General features: G+C 45.8%; 1 protein-coding gene across 1 annotated transcript in view; it reads right to left on the bottom strand.

Annotated features, from left to right (window-relative positions):
* The window catches only part of ELP1 (elongator complex protein 1), a 1,128,708-nt gene that overhangs the window by 567,606 nt on the left and 542,780 nt on the right, over positions 1-18,322 (bottom strand). The window contains 2 exon segments of the mRNA XM_030194341.1: positions 676-781; positions 872-925. Of these exon segments, the coding sequence (XP_030050201.1) occupies positions 676-781; positions 872-925 (160 nt within the window).

The following is an 18,322-nucleotide window of genomic DNA, read 5'->3' on the forward strand; positions in this document are numbered from 1 at the left end:
TTTTTATTTGAAACCCTGTATGTGCCCAGGGAAAGTAGAGGATTGTGTGTGTGTGTGTGTGTGTGTGTGTGGTGGTTGTGGGGGAGGGGAGATATCATCTAGATCTCTGTATTTATTGGAGTCTCACTATCTTTGTTGTTTATGTTTTGGTCTTTGCTAATAAAGAGATTTCTTACTAACAGTAAGTGGAGTGGAGGAGTGGCCTAGTGGTTAGAGCACCAGTCTTGACATCTAGAGGTAACTGGTTCAAATCCCACTGCTGCTCCTTGTGACCTTGGGCAAGTCACTTAACCCTCCACTGCCTCAGGTATAAACTTAGATTGTGAGCCCTCCAGGGACAGAGAAACACCCAGTGTACCTGAATGTAACTCACCTTGATCTACTACTGAAAAAGGCGTGAGCAAAATCTAAATAAATAACATGATTTGTGTCTGTTGTGAACAACTTCTCACTTATTCAAACCTTACTGCTAATCCAAGCTATACAAAAATTTGTGTATCTGATAATCCAGTCTTAGGAATCCAACTGACAAACCTTTATACCTACAACACTACTGGGAAAAATAGGCCAAATACAATAAGCATGCTCTCCACACAAAAAAAACAGGAGATACTTTCTTGTGTTCTTCTCACTCCAAGTGTATGAAAATATTTGGCCCTTTAAGTTACCATTTACCTTTCAGCGATATATTCCTCAGGGAGAGGCACCTGCAAATGTGAGCTTGAGTGGTCAGTAGTAGGAATTCCTCATACACAGCAAAGGATGTAATGTTCGAAGCAATCTATGGGAAAGAAAAATATGAGACTAACCATCTCATAGCACGGAACCAATTGAAAATCTAAAAGGAGAGAGACAGCACAAGACTTAATACCTCCATGTCATTAATGAAAAAGCGAGACCTCTCTGTCAAACCCAAGATGACAACCTAGAAGGAAATGAAAGCAAATTATATTAAAGTGATACAGCACTACAATATCAAATATACTTCTGAAGGATGCAGGCTTTTCAGATGGATGAGGAAAGGACTTGGAAATGCAAGTGTTGAAGAGATTTACGTCACAAATTGACTAGCTGCAATATCACTGATTTATTGGATTTACAAAGCTTACGATGGATGGCACCTTATTAGCAATTACAGAAAGTACTACAAATACCATGTTGAGATACAGTAATACACCCACAGCATCACTGGCACACAAAGTAATAGAAAGAGCATACCAAATTACAATCAAAACACTAGGATATCATAGGTTAAGGGCAAGCTACAATAAATAGTATAAATAGAGAGATCAAATAATACAAAACAGGAATACAGCAGGCACAGCTGCATCATGAGCACAGAAGGATTTGAGTTTGATTTATTAACTTAATATACAACTTAGCACAATAGAATTAAAGTGGCTTACAAAATAAAATTATTACTGCAGAACTGCCCTATACACACAAAGCTTAATGCACACCAGCTGGGAAACAACGCAATCTGAATAAACCCAGGACATGGAGCACGCAAGACAGTATAAGTGGACTGAAATCGGATGCCCTGCTCTGAAGACACAATGTACTAGAAGAAAAGTTGAGAACAGAGATCAAACTCAGGCCTCCTATAAAAATTAGGGCTGTAACCTCTGTCATGCTGAAACTGTGGAGGAAACCATAGATTATACATACAAAAAGAACTTAGTCACTAGAAAGATCAACAAAGTTACTTACCTGTAGCAGATGTTCTTCAAGGACAGCAGGCATATGTTCACATATGGGTGACATCATCCGTGGAGCCTGGTGTGGGCACTGCCATAGTGCACTGTCACTTTAAAACTGTGAGGCAGGTAGGTTACGTGATGCTAGGCTAAGGGAAGGACGCCGCACGTTAGAGCTCCGAGGCTCCTCGGGTAACATCTAGCCCTCAGCAACATCAAAATTTAGAGAGAAAACTCACAAAGTACGGCGAGAGTGGCAGGAATACCTCAGCAGCATGACAACTCCTCGGGTGAGTCAGTGAGCTCAGCCTGGGTGGCAGAGATAGCTTCAGAAGTCTCGACCTTGTTGGAAGCATCAGTAGACAAAAGCTGCAGAAAATCTCAGATCAAATCGAGCAGATGGATGGAAAGCTGGAAGGGCTGCAAACGGACTTGTCGGGTTTTCAGCAACGGATGTCCGATGTCGAGGACCAGTGTTTGCAATATGAAACCCAACAAAACGAAATGCAGAAAAAGCTGGAAATGCTAGAATCGAAGGTTGAAGATCTAGAAAACAGATCGCGAAGGAATAACCTTAGACTGGTTGGGCTGCCGGAGTCTTTGCGAGATGTCGATTTGAGAGAATTTCTTAGAAACGTGGCTGCCTAAAGTGTTAAATTTGCAACAGCTGGAGAATTCGCTGAAAATTGAACGTGCACATCGGCTGGGTCGGGCAGGTCAAGGCAAGGAGAGACCGCGAGTTGTTATTTGTAAAGTGCTTAATTATACCCATAAGCAGGAAATTTTGCGGGGATGGCGGTCGAGAGGAAAGGTGAAGTATGAAGCTCACAGTGTACTTTGTTTTCAAGACTTTTCGGCCGCAGTGGCGGCTCAGCGCAGGCAATTTGCAGAAGTCTGCAAGCACCTATATGCAAAGAAGGTACGTTTTCCCTGTTGTTTCCAGCTAGATTGAGAATCCAATATGAGGGCAAACCTCACTTTTTCAGTTCCCAAGTGGAGGCACTACAATTTACTAATCGAACGGAAAGCGGAGTTGAAGAGGACAGTGGACTGGCAGGGCCTGGCAGCCAGCAGAGTTCGTGAAAAATGGATGGTTAGCAGGAGAAACTGAAGTAGTTGGTTTCAGGAAGTGTGGAGAACCGTGTGGTTTTGGACAATTTTGAGAGCCAAGGAAAGAGGTTCTAGAGTACTGGGGAGAAGTGAGTTACTCAGGATGCAAATGTGGGGAGGGACCCCGGGATTAATGTTTGGTTTGATAGATGGGAGTCTCTGGTTAAATAGTCGACATTTATCTGTCTAAATAAGGGGGTCAAACCTACAGTGTGGGTCTATGTTTCATACTATGCGAGATGTTGCTGGGTGGATGAGCGAGGGGCGTAGGCGTGACCTGTTCTCTAATGAGAACTTAGTTTTGGTGTACCGTGGGAAGTATAAGGGACGTGGGGGGAGAGGGGGAGAGGGATGGGGCTGGGCGATGTGGGGTTTATTTCCCTCTCCCTTCTTTCTTACTTATGCACGGTTGGGTGAGAGCTTCAAAAGGGTGCAACATAGAGGAATTTGTTGACAGAGGGGAGGGACACCCAGGGGCTGGGGGGGTGTCCTCACACTTCAGGATACAATAATCTTACGACTTTCATATGCTAAGAGAGATTGCTGGGATCGCTTAAACTAGTATCCTGGAATGTGGGGGGGGGATCTCATCACCCATTAAGCGTACGAAAGTTCTGCAGGCAATGCAGAGCAGGGCCGTGCCAACACGGTAAGCGAGGTAAGCACGGCAGGAGGGCGCCGTCCTCTGGGGGGCGCCCTGCCATGCCATGCTTACCTCGCCCTCTCCCATGCCCCAACTGCCCGCCCTCTTCTCCTCCCCCCCCCCCCCCAACAAGATCCCTTTTAAATTTACCTCCGGCAGCCAACGAAGGCGCAGCGTCAATGAAGGAGGCGGCGCTCCCGATGTCTCTACTAGTCTTCCCTTCGCTCAGTGTTCCGCCTTCTTCTGACGTCAAGGAAATGACGTCAGAAGAAGGCGGGACATAGAGCGAAGGGAAGACTAGAGACGTCGGGAGCGCTGCCTCCTTCACTGACGCTGCGCCTTCGTTCGCTGCCGGAGGTAAATTTAAAAGGGATCTTGAGGGGGGAGAAGAGGGCGGGCAGTTGGGACATGGCCCAGGGAGCGGGAGGGCAGCGATCATCTTCACGGGGGGGGGGGGGGGGCCAACTGATCATCTGCAGGGGGCGCCACAGACCCTTGGCACGGCCCTGATGCAGAGGCATAAAGTAGATGTTGTATTTCTCCAAGAGACGCATTTGACGGCTATTGAGCATAGTAAATTTCAGAAAGGCTGGGTTGAGGTGGCGGTGGGATCCCCGGCAGTACATAAAAAAGGAGGAGTGCTGATGCTTTTCCATAAAGGTCTGCAGTTGCAGATTAAGTTGGTTAAACGGAGCACTGAGGCTAGATATGTGTTGGCAGAAGTAGAGATGGGGAATACTAGATATATCTTTTGTAACATTTATGCACCTAATGTCTTTGATCATAAATTTTACAAAACATTAATGGAACTGCTGAGTCCCTATCAGGGGGGAAATATCATTCTTGGGGGAGACTTTAATTTGGTATATGACCCTCAGGTTGATAAAACTAGTTCACTGGCACCGAAGTCAAGTCATTCCTCGAGAGGCCTACCCTTCCTCTACTCGACACTGGACTTAATTGATGTGTGGAGAGTATTGCACCCAACGCTTAGAGACTATACACGTGTCTAGAGCACACTTAACACAGTCGTGTATTGATTATTTCCTTATATCCTGAGACCATTTTTTCCAGAATATCGGTAGCGGAGATAGGCCCCTGTGAGATCTCAGATCACTCGATTATATGGGTAGCTGCAAGTGTCTGGGGGTGTGGGAGGGTGGGGAGTTGGCGATTCCCATTTGAGCACTCTCAGGACCCGCACTTTAAGGCCTTTCTGGGAGATAAATGGAAGGAATCTGAGAATTATAATCATGGACATCAACAACAAGCTAGTTTGTATTGGGAAACAGCTAAGGCAGTAATGCTGAGGGATAAGGAAATTCTCCGCTTAGAAAGGGAAGTCCGTTCTCAGAGGGTTCGGTTTGGAGAGATTGTGACAGAGGAAAGGAAGGGAGCCCCTTTAGCTTCTTAGAGAGAGTTGAATGAATTACTCCATCAGAGGGCATTGAAGTCACATCTTAATTACAAGCACCAACTCTTTTTATATGGGAATAAAGCGGGTGCATGGATGGGAAGGTTGATATGAGGGACAGGGTGTTCATCAAGAATTTTACAAGTGCAGGATAAAGGGGGTCAGCTCCTCTGAGCAAATGGAGAAATTATTGAGCGTTTTCGGAGATACTATGAGGCTTTATATGAGGAACCAACAGACATAATGCAGGATAGTAGGGTATATCTGAGTAATCAAGTACTGCCCAGGATATCAGACTCGAAAAAGAGATTCTTAATGGTCCTATCTTAGAGGGAGAGTTAATGTTGGCGTTTCAACAGAGTAAAATTCATAAAGCGCCGGGCTTTATGGCTTTTTATAAGTTGCTTCAGGAACAGGTGACGCCTTCATTGCTAAATCTGTTTAATACCATGGCAGCTTCTGGGGTAATGCCAGACTCTCTTAATGTTGCCAAAGTAATAATGTTGTTGAAGCCAGGTAAGGATGAGACAGAGGTAGGGTCTTATAGGCCTATATCTTTATTAAATTGTGATGTTAAACTTTATGCTAAAATATTGGCTAATCGGCTGGCTAGAGTGCACCCAGATTTGATGGCGCCCCCGCAGGTAGGATTTGTGAAAGGTAGAACAGTGGCAAGCAATATCAAAGCCCTCTTAGCCTCTTTGGAGACAGTGGAAGCACAGAAAAGGCCTTCTTTGCTGGTCAGTTTTGACGCAGAGAAGGCCTTTGATCGTGTAGTTTGGAATTTTTTGTTTGCGGTACTGAAGCAGGTGGGGATAGAGGGGGTTTTTAGGGATGAGGTGGGAGCGCTTTATTCGAATCCACAGGCGTTTCTATGGATTAATGGGGAGCAATCTTCATTGTTTTGATTAGGCGAAGTACACGGCAGGGTTGTCCTCTGTCTCCTTTGTTATTTGTTCTCGCATTGGATCCATTGATTAGAGAAATCAGTTCCCACCCGGAAGTGAATGGAGTAACTTGGAGGTCCTCATCATTCAAGGTCTCAGCTTTTGCAGATGACATACTAGTGCATCTTACCCAGCCCAAACGATCATTAGGGGCTTTGTTGGAACTCTTTCAGGAGTATGGGGATTTTGCTGGGCTTAAAATTAATTATTCCAAATCCCTGGCGTTGACAGCCACGGTGACTGTGAGGAAGGAATGGGGAAACAATTTTCCGTTAAAATGGGCTTCGGAATTTCTCCCGTATTTAGGAGTGTGGATATCTATGAGAACGTCTGCCTTGTATCATCTAAATATTACTAGACTGGTAGATGCGATGAAGGGACAGTTGGGTAAGTGCAGGGCTTTACCGCTTACACTGCATGGGAGAATACAGTTATTCCGAATGGTGGAGTTTACGAAGTGGCTTTATACATTCCAAGTACTGCCTTTGTGGTTAAAGAGCAAAGACTTAAACCAGATCCATAAGCACTTACGGAAGTTTATTTGGAGAGACTCAAAGTCTAAACTTCCTCTGAAATTATTAATGGATCCTTGGAAGGTAGGGGTGATGGAGCTCCTGGAGCTCCGCCGTTATAATCAAGCTTGTTTGTTACGACATCTGGGAGTCTGGCTTCTAGGACGACAGGATTTTACGCCTCGTAGTACAGAACAAGAATATTTCAAACCCTATCACCTGTATTTTTTATTATAGAGCTCAAGAAGAGCATTACCAGTGCATGTAGGAGGTAGTGTACTGCTGGGTCCTCTTAGAGATATCTGGAGAGATCTGAATAGGTGTTGGGGACTAGCGGTGGATACCTCGTATCTTTTGCCTTTACAGGGTAACCCTCTGTTTGCCCCAGGTTCGGACAATAAAGTGTTTCGTAGATGGCGGAGTTGGGGATCACAAGGTTGGAGCATATTATTGGTACAAGGGGACAGTTGTTGGAATTGGGTGCTTTGGGGGTTGGCATAGATTATAGTCATTTATTCGCGCATCGGCAGTTGGCCCAGTATGTTCGATCCCTGGAGCCAGGAAAGATGGGCAGTGGACATGGGTGTCGGTTCAGAGAATTTTTTGGATCAGTGCCTGGAGACCGTCTTTCAGTTTCAGGCTTGCAGGGGGCCAAGTAGTGGTAAGGATACGGAAAGTATTCGACTGCGTTGGGCACAGGATTTGCAGCAGCCTAATTTGAAGTTAGACTTTCGGAAATTGGTAGCGCGTATACCTACTTTGTCAGGGAATGCTACTCTGCGAGAATGTCAATACAGAATTTTGTATAGGGCATACATGTCCAAGAATCAAGTGTTCAGACTAGGGGGGGCTCCGGATCCTTTGTACTCCAAGTGCAAACACAGGGAGGGTACGCTGTTTCACTTACTTTGGGAATGTCATAAGATAAAAGCCTTTTGGGGACAAATAGTTAAGTATTTAGAGACAGTGGTGCATGTCAGGATCCTATTTTCTCCTCTGAGTGTTTTGCTAGACAAATATGAAGTATTTGCCCTTCGGTACGCAGGGACTCAGCAGTTTATTCACAAGGCTAGTATTTTAGGGAAGAAGCTTATTATGAATTCATGGATAAGTGAAGAGCCGCTGGATTATTGGCATTGGAGGAATCGGCTGCATGAGCTGTTACTGCAGGAACGTAGGGTGGTGGGGTCCTCCCCAAAGAGAAGGAAAGCTTTCTTGGAAATTTGGGAACCATATATACAATCTCTGTCACCTAAAGCCCGCAGCTTTCTACTTAACCGACTTTGAGCATTTTTCCCCGGTTGTTTTTTTTCCCTCTCTTTTCCCTCTAGGAAGAATGGGGGGGAATATGAGGGGGGGGGGGGTTGTGGGGGGAGGGAACATTGGGTCATGGGGTAAAGGTTCAGAGGAGGGTTGGGGAGGGTGGGTTCGGTTTTAGGCTAGTGTAAGGTTTTGCGGTACCTGTTGGTATTTTGCTGTGATCTTTGGGGGGGGAGAGACAAGGGGGGTAGAGTAGGGTGTTGGGGTAGAGAATGCAGGGGGGAGGGGGGAACTTATATAAAATGTTGATGTTGACGATTGTATGAAACCAATTGGTTCAGTATTTTCAGTGTTTCTGTTGAATTTCTCGTCAACAAAAAAGATTAAACTTAAAACTGTGAGGCAGTGCCCCATTGCGTATGCACGGATGCCTTCCCACCCGATGTTTGAGCGAAGGACCAGCAGTACAATACTGAAGCTAAGATAACTCCTCCAAGGGGAGGCAGGATGGATGTCCTCAGAGAACACCCGCCACAGGTAACTAACTTTGCTTTCTCAGATGACAAGCAGGCATCATTTTCTCACATGTGGGACTCACTAGCTGCCAGGCTCACAATATAAAAATGAAACCTATCAACTAAGTAGAAAGTGAGCCTGGTACTACAAAAAAAAAAAAAAGGCCAGAGGGTGGAGTTAACTTTTAAATAGTAAAAGATTTTGCAGGACTGTTCGTCCAAACTGGCCATCCTGCCTAGAATGCTGCTCCAGACAGTAGAGAGTAGCGAAGGTGTGGATAGAAGACCACATTGTTGCCCTGCAAATTTCTTCAGTGGAGGCAGAGCAAAAATGGGCTACTGAAGCCACCTTGGCTCTTACATTGTGAACAGTGACACAGCCATGAAGGGTCAGTTCAGCATGAACATACATGTAGGAGATATGGACAGCCAGCCAAGTTGAAATAGTATGTCTAGTAATGGGAATCCCTAATCTGTTAGGGTTGAAGGATACAAAAAGCTAGGAGGACTTCCTATGAGGTTTTGTACGCTCCAGATAATACACTAGAGCATGCTTGAAGTCCAAGGTATGCAGTGTGGCTTCTCCAGGATGAGTGTGTGGCTCAGGGATGAAGACAAGACGTACACTGGACTGACTGAGGTGGAATTCTGATACCACTTTAGGGAGGAATTTTGGATCAGTTCAGACAACCCTGTCGTGGTAAAACCTGGTGTAAGGAAGGTCTGCCACAATGGCTTGAAGTTTGCCAACTCTTCCGGCAGAAGTAAGTGCTATTAAGAAAAATACTTTATATGTGAGGAACTTCAGGGAACAAATGGAAGTTTCATGAGATCTGTGTATGGCATTGAGATTCCACGCCACCGGAGGTTGTCTGATAGGAAGTTTGTTATGAAATGAACATTTCATTAATCTATCTATGAGTTCAGACAACCCTGTCATGGTAGAACCTGGTGTAAGGTAGGTCTGCCACAATGGCTTGAAATTCGCCAACTCTTCTGGCAGAAGTGCTATTAAGAAAAATACTTTATATGTGAGGAACTTCAGGGAACAAATGGAGTGGTTCAAATGGAGGTTTCATGAGAGCTGTGAGGATGACATTGAGATTCCACGCCACCGGAGGTGGTCTGACAGGAGGTTTGGTGTGAAATAAACATTTCATGAATCTATGAAGGGAAGAATGGAAATTGGCTTATCAACTCTATAGGCCAGAATCAGAAAGATGGAGGTGGTATTCCATTAGGAAGAAAGCACCTAGCAGGGTCGAGTGCTCTGGCTGTACAACAGAGGGAAAATCTTTTCCACCCGAAATGGTAACATTTCTGTGTAGAAAGTTTCCTAGAGACTAACCTTTTGAAAGGTTTAAGGAATGTACGCCTTCTAAGTTGTCAAAAACTAAGCCATCAGGACCAGAGAAAGGGGGTTTGGATGAAGAAGGGATGCCTCGTTCTGTGCTATTAGGGTTGGAAAAGGACCTAACCTCAATGGTTCCTTGGATAATAATTCTCGAAGAGGGAAACAAATATGATGTGACCAGAAGGACACAATTAAAATCAAAGTTCCTTGGTCTCAACATAGTTTGAGGAATGTTTTCCCTATGAGAGGCAGTAGTGGAAAGGTGAATAAGAGATCCATTCTTCAGTGGAGCAAGGATGCGGAAATGTTAAAGGAAATCAGGGACGCAAACAAACTGGGCAACACAATAATAATGGGGGATTTCAATTACCCGCATATAGACTGGGTTAATGTAACATCTGTACACGCAAGGGACATAAGATTTCTTGATGAAATCAAGGACAGCTTCATGGAACAGCTAGTTCAGGAGCCGACAAGAGAAGGAAAAATACTAGACTTAGTCCTTAGTGGTGCTCATGATCTAGTGCAGGGGGTAACGATACGAGGGCCGCTTGATAACAGTGATCATAATATGATCGGTTTTGATATTGGCATTGAAGGAAGTGAAACTAGGAAATCAAGTACGCTAGCGTTTAACTATAGAAAAGGTGATTACGACAAAATGAGAAAAATGGTGAAAAAAAGACTGAAAGGAGCAGCTCGCAGAGTAAAAAACTTGCATCAGGCGTGGATGCTGTTTAAAAACACCATCCTGGAGGTTCAGGACAAATATATTCCACGTATTAGAAAAAAGGGAAAAAAGACTAAACGTCAGCCGGCGTGGCTAAACAGTAAGATAAAGGAATCATTAGAGCCAAAAAACAATCCTTCAGAAAGTGGAGAAGAGAACCAACTGAAAGTAACAGGATAGATCATAAGGAATGCCAAGCCAAATGCAAAGCGGAGATAAGGAGGGCAAAAAGGACTTTGAGAAGAAATTAGCGTTGGAAGCAAAAATACATAGTAAAAACTTTTTTAGATACATTAAAAGCAGGAAACCGGCCAAAGAGTCGGTTGGGCCGCTGGACGAAAATGGTGTTAAAGGGGCGATCAAGGAGGACAAAGCCGTAGCGGAGAAATTAAATGAATTCTTTGCTTCGGTCTTCACCGAGGAGGATTTGGGGGGGACACCGGTGCCGGAAAGAATATTTGAAGCGGGGGAGTCGGAGAAACTAAACAAATTCTCTGTAACCTTGGAGGATGTAATGGGTCAGTTCAGCAAGCTGAAGAGTAGTAAATCACCGGGACCTGATGGTATTCATCCCAGAGTATTAATAGAACTAAAAAATGAACTTGCGGAGCTACTGTTAGAAATATGCAATCTGTCCCTAAAATCGAGTGTAATACCGGAAGACTGGAGGGTAGCCAATGTTACTCCGATTTTTAAGAAAGGTTCCAGAGGAGATCCGGGAAATTATAGACCGGTGAGTCTGACGTCGGTGCCGGGCAAGATGGTGGAGGCTATTATTAAGAATAAAATTGCAGAGCATATACAAAAACATGGACTGATGAGACAAAGTCAGCACGGATTTAGTGAAGGGAAGTCTTGCCTCACCAATCTAATGCATTTTTTTGAGGGGGTAAGCAAACATGTGGACAATGGGGAGCCGGTTGATATTGTATATCTGGATTTTCAGAAGGCGTTTGACAAAGTGCCGCACGAAAGACTCCTGAAGAAATTGCAGAGTCATGGAATCGGAGGTAGGGTATTATTATGGATTAAGAACTGGTTGAAAGATAGGAAGCAGAGAGTAGGATTGCGTGGCCAGTATTCTCAGTGGAGGAGGGTAGTTAGTGGGGTCCCGCAGGGGTCTGTGCTGGGTCCGTTGCTTTTTAATGTATTTATAAATGACCTAGAGATGGGAATAACTAGTGAGGTAATTAAATTCGCCGATGACACAAAATTATTCAGGGTCGTCAAGTCGCAGGAGGAATGTGAACGATTACAGGAGGACCTTGCGAGACTGGGAGAATGGGCGTGCAAGTGGCAGATGAAGTTCAATGTTGACAAGTGCAAAGTGATGCATGTGGGTAAGAGGAACCCGAATTATAGCTACGTCTTGCAAGGTTCCGCGTTAGGAGTTACGGATCAAGAAAGGGATCTGGGTGTCGTCGTCGATGATACGCTGAAACCTTCTGCTCAGTGTGCTGCTGCGGCTAGGAAAGCGAATAGAATGTTGGGTGTTATTAGGAAGGGTATGGAGTCCAGGTGTGCGGATGTTATAATGCCGTTGTATCGCTCCATGGTGCGACCGCACCTGGAGTATTGTGTTCAGTACTGGTCTCCGTATCTCAAAAAAGATATAGTAGAATTGGAAAAGGTACAGCGAAGGGCGACGAAAATGATAGTGGGGATGGGACGACTTTCCTATGAAGAGAGGCTGAGAAGGCTAGGGCTTTTCAGCTTGGAGAAGAGACGGCTGAGGGGAGATATGATAGAAGTGTATAAAATAATGAGTGGAATGGATCGGGTGGATGTGAAGCGACTGTTCACGCTATCCAAAAATACTAGGACTAGAGGGCATGAGTTGAAGCTACAGTGTGGTAAATTTAAAACGAATCGGAGAAAATTTTTCTTCACCCAACGTGTAATTAGACTCTGGAATTCATTGCCGGAGAACGTGGTACGGGCGGTTAGCTTGACGGAGTTTAAAAAGGGGTTGGATAGATTCCTAAAGGACAAGTCCATAGACCGCTATTAAATGGACTGAAAAAATTCCTCATTTTTAGGTATAACTTGTCTGGAATGTTTTTACGTTTGGGGAGCGTGCCAGGTGCCCTTGACCTGGATTGGCCACTGTCGGTGACAGGATGCTGGGCTAGATGGACCTTTGGTCTTTCCCAGTATGGCACTACTTATGTACTTATGTACTTATGTACACAACTGGGAGCTTGTTATTCTGAGGAGAAGCAAACAGGTTTATCACTGCGGTTCCCCACTGCTGGAATATTCAACAAACTACTGGAATGCTGAGGAACCATTTGAGAGGCTAAAGGAGTCTGCTCAATTTGTCTGCCACAGCATTCTGAGAAGCTGGCCAAATCCATATCTGGATTGCTTGTCAACAGAATTGGTAAGAACCTGTTCCTCCTTTGTTCAGGTAATACATTACAATCTGTATCCAAGGGCTGGGCTGAGACTGGCACAAGTGCTCTGTAAGCCTGAAAGACTACGTATGCAGTAGCCCTGAGAGCTCCTCTGAGCACAGCCCAGATTTCCTCCTGTACAGTAGGCATCTGTACTGGCTGAGAAAGCAGTGTGGATGCAGCCAGAGTTATAGTCTGTGAAAGCATAGGAGATCGAGAACCTTGAAGGCTCTCGATAAAAAATAAGTTGTGGAGAAGGAGAGCGGTCACTTCAGTATGGATGCTTCCCATGCATTGAGGATGTAAATGCAGGAGAGGCATTGAAAGAGTGCCTGGAGGGAGAATAATGAAATTTCTTAGATTTTTTTTATTGCAGGTCCTGCGATGCACGTGGCACCAACGAAGAGGAAGTAGAGTCCTTACGCGGTCATGCTACCAACTCTAATGCCAGACCTTCTCGATGCTGCATCTGTGCACAAAGTGTCGATGCAGAAGCTGATGCAGGTTCCATATCGAGTGCCAAATCTCCTGCCATGCTCAATGCTGAACCAAAAGGTTTTCATGATTGACTCTGCAGGCTTAAAGCGTCCTCGCTTGAATGCACAGAGGCCACACTCTATGCCCCAGTGCTGGGGACCCAAGCACTGAATACACCAGTTATGGGGGTCTGTGCCTGAAATGGTCATATTGCATCAAGGACACCACTTAAAGCCACTCTGCATCCTTGTTGACATGGAGGGGAAAAAATGCCTGACACAAAGTCAAAAGGCTCAATGGCCCAGGGAGATCGAGTAGTTTTGTACCCGAAAATGATTGATGTTTCCCAGCCAAAAGAAGAGCTCAGAGGCCCAAAAGGCCGAAAAAAAATGAAAAAAATTGAAAAAAAATTGAAAAATCAATAAATTGAATAACATTAAGAAAGAAAAAGAAGAATATGAGAACATATTCTGAAAAGAAGAAGGCACCAAAAAGGCAAAGTTTGATGTGCTGAGGAGAGATTAATAGCCCAAACTCTCTGCTCCACAGAAAAAATGCTAGACTGTTGATCCTGCCCTCAGGTGTCAGGTGGGAAGGCCCTGCCTCAAAGTTTAAAAGTGACAGTATCCGCACCAGGCTCTATGGATGACGTCACCCACAGACATGTGAAAATATCATGCCTCCTTGTCCTGGGAGAAAACACTGATCCCTAAGAGACCATCACAAAAAAACTGAAGCTCTCATCAAAACCTTCATCTATAACCTTTTGCAAACAGAAAAGTTGTAATGTTGCTGCTATTGATTTTGATATAGGTATACTTCCCTGTGACTTTGAAAATCTTTAAAATAATTTTAAGCACATTAAATATACATATAGAAGATAAATGTGACTATAAACCTGGACATCTGTAAAGAAAATGAAGATACATACCTGTAGCAGGTATTCTCCGAGGACAGCAGGTTCAATATTCTTACGTATGGGTCGTCGTCTGCGATGGTCCAGGAGTCCGGAACTTTCGTAAAGAAATAAGAACTCTCTAGAACATGCCGTTGCGCGGCCCGAACACACTGCGCATGTGCGAATGGCTTCCCGCCCACGATGCGAACGCGCCCTAACTAGTTAGTAAAAAGCAAAGGAGAGAACTGTAACAACTACTACGGGGAGGAGAGAGGGTTGTAAGAATATTGAGCCTGCTGTCCTCGGAGAATACCTGCTAAAGATATGTATCTTCATGTTCTCCGAGGACAAACAGGCTCAATATTCTTATGTATGGGGTATCCCTAGCCCCAAGGCTCACTCAAAACAATAAACATTGGTCAACTGGGCCTCGCAACGGCGAGGACATAACATAGATTGACCTGAAAAGAAACACAACTAAGTGAGAGTGCAGCCTGGAACAGAACAGCAATGGGCCTAGGAGGGTGAAGTTGGATTCTAAACCCCAAACAGATTCTGCAGCACCGACTGCCCAAACCGACTGTCGCATCGGGTATCCTGCTGAAGGCAGTAGTGAGATGTGAATGTGTGGACTGATGGCCACGTTGCAGCCTTGCAAATCTCTTCAATTGAGGTTGACTTTAAGTGAACCACTGACGCAGCCATGGCTCTAACATTGTGAGCCATGACATGGCCCTCTAAAGTCAGCCCAGCTTGAGCATAAGTGAAGGAAATACAATCTGCTAGCCAATTTGAGATGGTGCATTTTCCGATGGCAACTCCCATCCTGTTGGGATTAAAAGAAACAAACAGCTGGGTGGACTGTCGATAGGGCTTTGTCCGCTCCAAGTAAAAGGCCAATGCTCTCTTACAGTCCAAGGTGTGCAACTTGTCCTCACCAGGGCAGGTATGCAGACGGGGAAAAAATGCTGGCAAGACAATTGACTGGCTCAGATGGAACTCCAACACCACCTTCGGCAAGAACTTAGGGTGAGTGCGGAGGACTACTCTTATGATGAAACTTGATATAAGGTGCATGCACTACCAGGGCTTGGAGCTCACTGACTCTACGAGCTGAAGTAACAGCCACCAAAAAAAATGACCTTCCAGGTCAAGTACTTCAAATGGCAGGAATTCAGTGGCTCAAAAGGAGCTTTCATCAGCTGGATGAGAACGACGTTGAGATACCATGACACTGGTGAAGGTTTGATTGGGGGCTTTGACAAAAGCAAACCTCTCAAGAAACGAACAACTAAAGGCTGTCCAGAGATAGGCTGACCTTCTACACGTTGATGATATGCACTGATTGCACTAAGGTGAACCCTTACGGAGAAGGTCTTGAGACCAGACTCTGATAGGTGTAGAAGGTATTCAAGCAAGGTCCGTGTAGGACAAGAAAAGGGATCTAGGGCTCTGCTGTCACACCAGACGGCAAACCTCCTCCATTTGAAAGAAAAACACTTTTTCGTGGAATCTTTCCTGGAAGCAAGCAAGACTTGGGAGACACCCTCCGACAGACCTAAAGAGGCAACCTCTAAACTCTCAACATCCAGGCTGTGAGAGCCAGAGACTGGAGGTTAGGATGCAGAAGCGTCCCCTCGTTCTGTGTGACGAGGGTCGGAAAACACTCCAATCTCCACGGTTCTTCGAAGGACAACTCCAGAAGAAGAGGGAACCAGATTTGACGAGGCCAAAAGGGTGCAATCAGAATCATGGTTCCACGGTCTTGCTTGAGTTTCAGTAAAGTCTTCCCTACTAGAGGTATGGGAGGATATGCATACAGAAGGCCTGTCCCCCAATGAAGGAAAAAAAGCATCTGACACTAGTCTGTCGTGGGCCTGAAGTCTGGAACAGAACTGAGGGACTTTGTGATTGGTCTGAGTGGCAAAACAATCCACCGAGGGAGTGCCCCAAGCTCAGAAGATCTTGTGGACAACTTCAATGTTCAGTGACAACTCATGAAGTTGCATGATCCTGCTCAACTTGTCGGCCAGACTGTTTTGGACGCCTGCCAGATACGTGGCTTGGAGAAGCTTACCATGATGGTGCGCCCAAAGCCACATCTTGACGGCCTCCTGACACAGATGGCAAGATCCGGTGCCCTCCTGCTTGCTGGTGTAATACATCGCAACCTGGTTGTCTGTCTGAATTGAAATGATTTGATTGGACAGCCAATCTCTGAAAGCATTGAGAGCATTCCAGATCCAGGAGGTTGATCTGAAGATCTTTTTCCTGAAAAGACCAAGCTCCTTGAGTGTGAAGTCCATCTACATGAGCTCCCCACCCTAGGAGGGATGCATCCCTCGTCAGAACTTTTTGTGGCTGAGGAATTTGGAATAGACATTCCAAGGTCAAATTGGATCGAATGGTCCACCACTAAAGGGATCTGCAAAACTCGGTGGAGAGATGGATTACATCCTCTAGATCCCCTGTGGCTTGACACCACTGAGAAGCTAGGGTCCATTGAGCTGATCTCATACGTAGATGTGCCATGGGAGTTACATGAACTGTGGAGGCCATGTGTCCTAAGAGTCTCAACATCTGCCAAGCTGTGATCTGTTGAGACGCTCGAGCCATGGACACAAGGGCCAGGAGATTGTCTGCCCTTGCCTGGGGAATATAAGCTCGAGACGTCCGCGTGTCCAACAGAGCTCCAATTTCTGTACCAGGACAAGGTGGGACTTGGGTTAATTGATTACAAACCCCAGTAGCTTCAGCAGTCGAATAATCATCCGCATGGACTGTAGAGCCCCTGCCGCTGAGGTGCTCTTCACCAGCCAATCGTCAAGATAAGGAAACACATGCACTCCCAGTCTGCATAGCAATGCTGCGACAACTGCCAGACACTTTGTGAAGACTCTGGGCGCAGATGCGAGTACTGAAAGTGCCGAGTTCCCAACCGAAATCGAAGATACTTCCTGTGAGCATCAAGATGTGAGTATAGTCATCCTTTAAGTCCAGAGAGCATAGCCAATCGTTTTCCTGAATCATGGGAAGTAGAGTGCCCAGGGAAACCATCCTAAACTTTTCTCGGACAAGGAATTTGTTCAGGGCCCTTAGGTCTAGGATGGGACACATCCCCCCTGTTTTCTTTTGCACAAGGAAGTACCTGGAATAGAATCCCAGCCCTTCTACCCCTGGTGGAACGGATTCAAATTTGTTCAGGGCCCTTAGGACTAGGATGGGACACATCCCCCCTGTTTTCTTTTGCACAAGGAAGTACCTGGAATAGAATCCCAGCCCTTCTTCCCCTGGTGGAACGAGTTCGACCCTATTGGCCTTTAGAAGGGCGGAGAGTTCCTCTGCTTGTGCTGGGAGCTGAAGGACTGAGCTCCCGGTGGGCAATTTGGAGGTTTGGATACCAGACTGAGAGTGTATCCTCGCCAGACTATTTGAAGAACCCACCTGTCGGAGGTTATAAGAGGCTACCTTTGGTGAAAAAATATCAACCTCTCCCCGACAGGCAAGCCGTCCGGCACGGACACTGTTTCCGAGGCTATGCTGCACTGGAGCCAGTCAAAAGCCCGTCCCTTGCTTTTGCTGGGGAGCCCTAGGGGCCTTAAATGCACGGCGTTGACGGGAACACACTTGCTGGGGCTGAGCCTGAACCGGCTGCCGAGAAGCAGAATTGTACCTACGCCTATTATAGGAATAGGGAGCACTCCTCTTCCCTCCAAAAAACCTCCTAGAAGAGGAGGCAGTAGCAGAAGACGTCCGGTGGGAGAGAGAATCCATGGCGTCATGATGCTTTTTTATCTGATCGACCATGTCCTCTACTTTTTCTCCAAAAAGATTATCCCCCCGGCACGGAACATCTGCCATTCACTGCTGGGTCTTATGATCCAGGTCAGAGACATGCAGCCATGAGAGTTTGCGCATCACTATACCTTGAGCAGCTACTCGGGATGCCAGATCAAAAGTGTCGTAAGACCCCCTGGCCAGGAAGTTGCGACATGCCTTCTGCTGCCTGACCACCTGGTGAAAAGGTTCAGCAAGCTCCGGAGGAAGTGCTTCAACTAAACTGGACAGTTGCCTCACCGAGTTCCGCAAGTGGATGCTCATGTAGAGCTGGTACGTCTGGATCTTGGTGGCGAGCACAGCTGCCTGATACATTCTCCTGCCAAAAGAATCGAAGGTCCTAGACTCTCTGCCTGGGGGCGCCGAGGCATAGTCTCTAGTACTCTTGGCTCTTCTGAGAGCAGAGTCCACCACCATGGAATCGTGAGGAAGTTGGGCCTTCACCATTACAGGCTCTCCATGGACTCTGTACTGGGACTCGGATTTTTGGGGGACAACTGGATTAGATAGAGGGCACGACCAATTTCGCATA

Source organism: Microcaecilia unicolor, chromosome 2, assembly GCF_901765095.1.
Source record: "Microcaecilia unicolor chromosome 2, aMicUni1.1, whole genome shotgun sequence".
Lineage (NCBI taxonomy): Eukaryota > Metazoa > Chordata > Amphibia > Gymnophiona > Siphonopidae > Microcaecilia > Microcaecilia unicolor.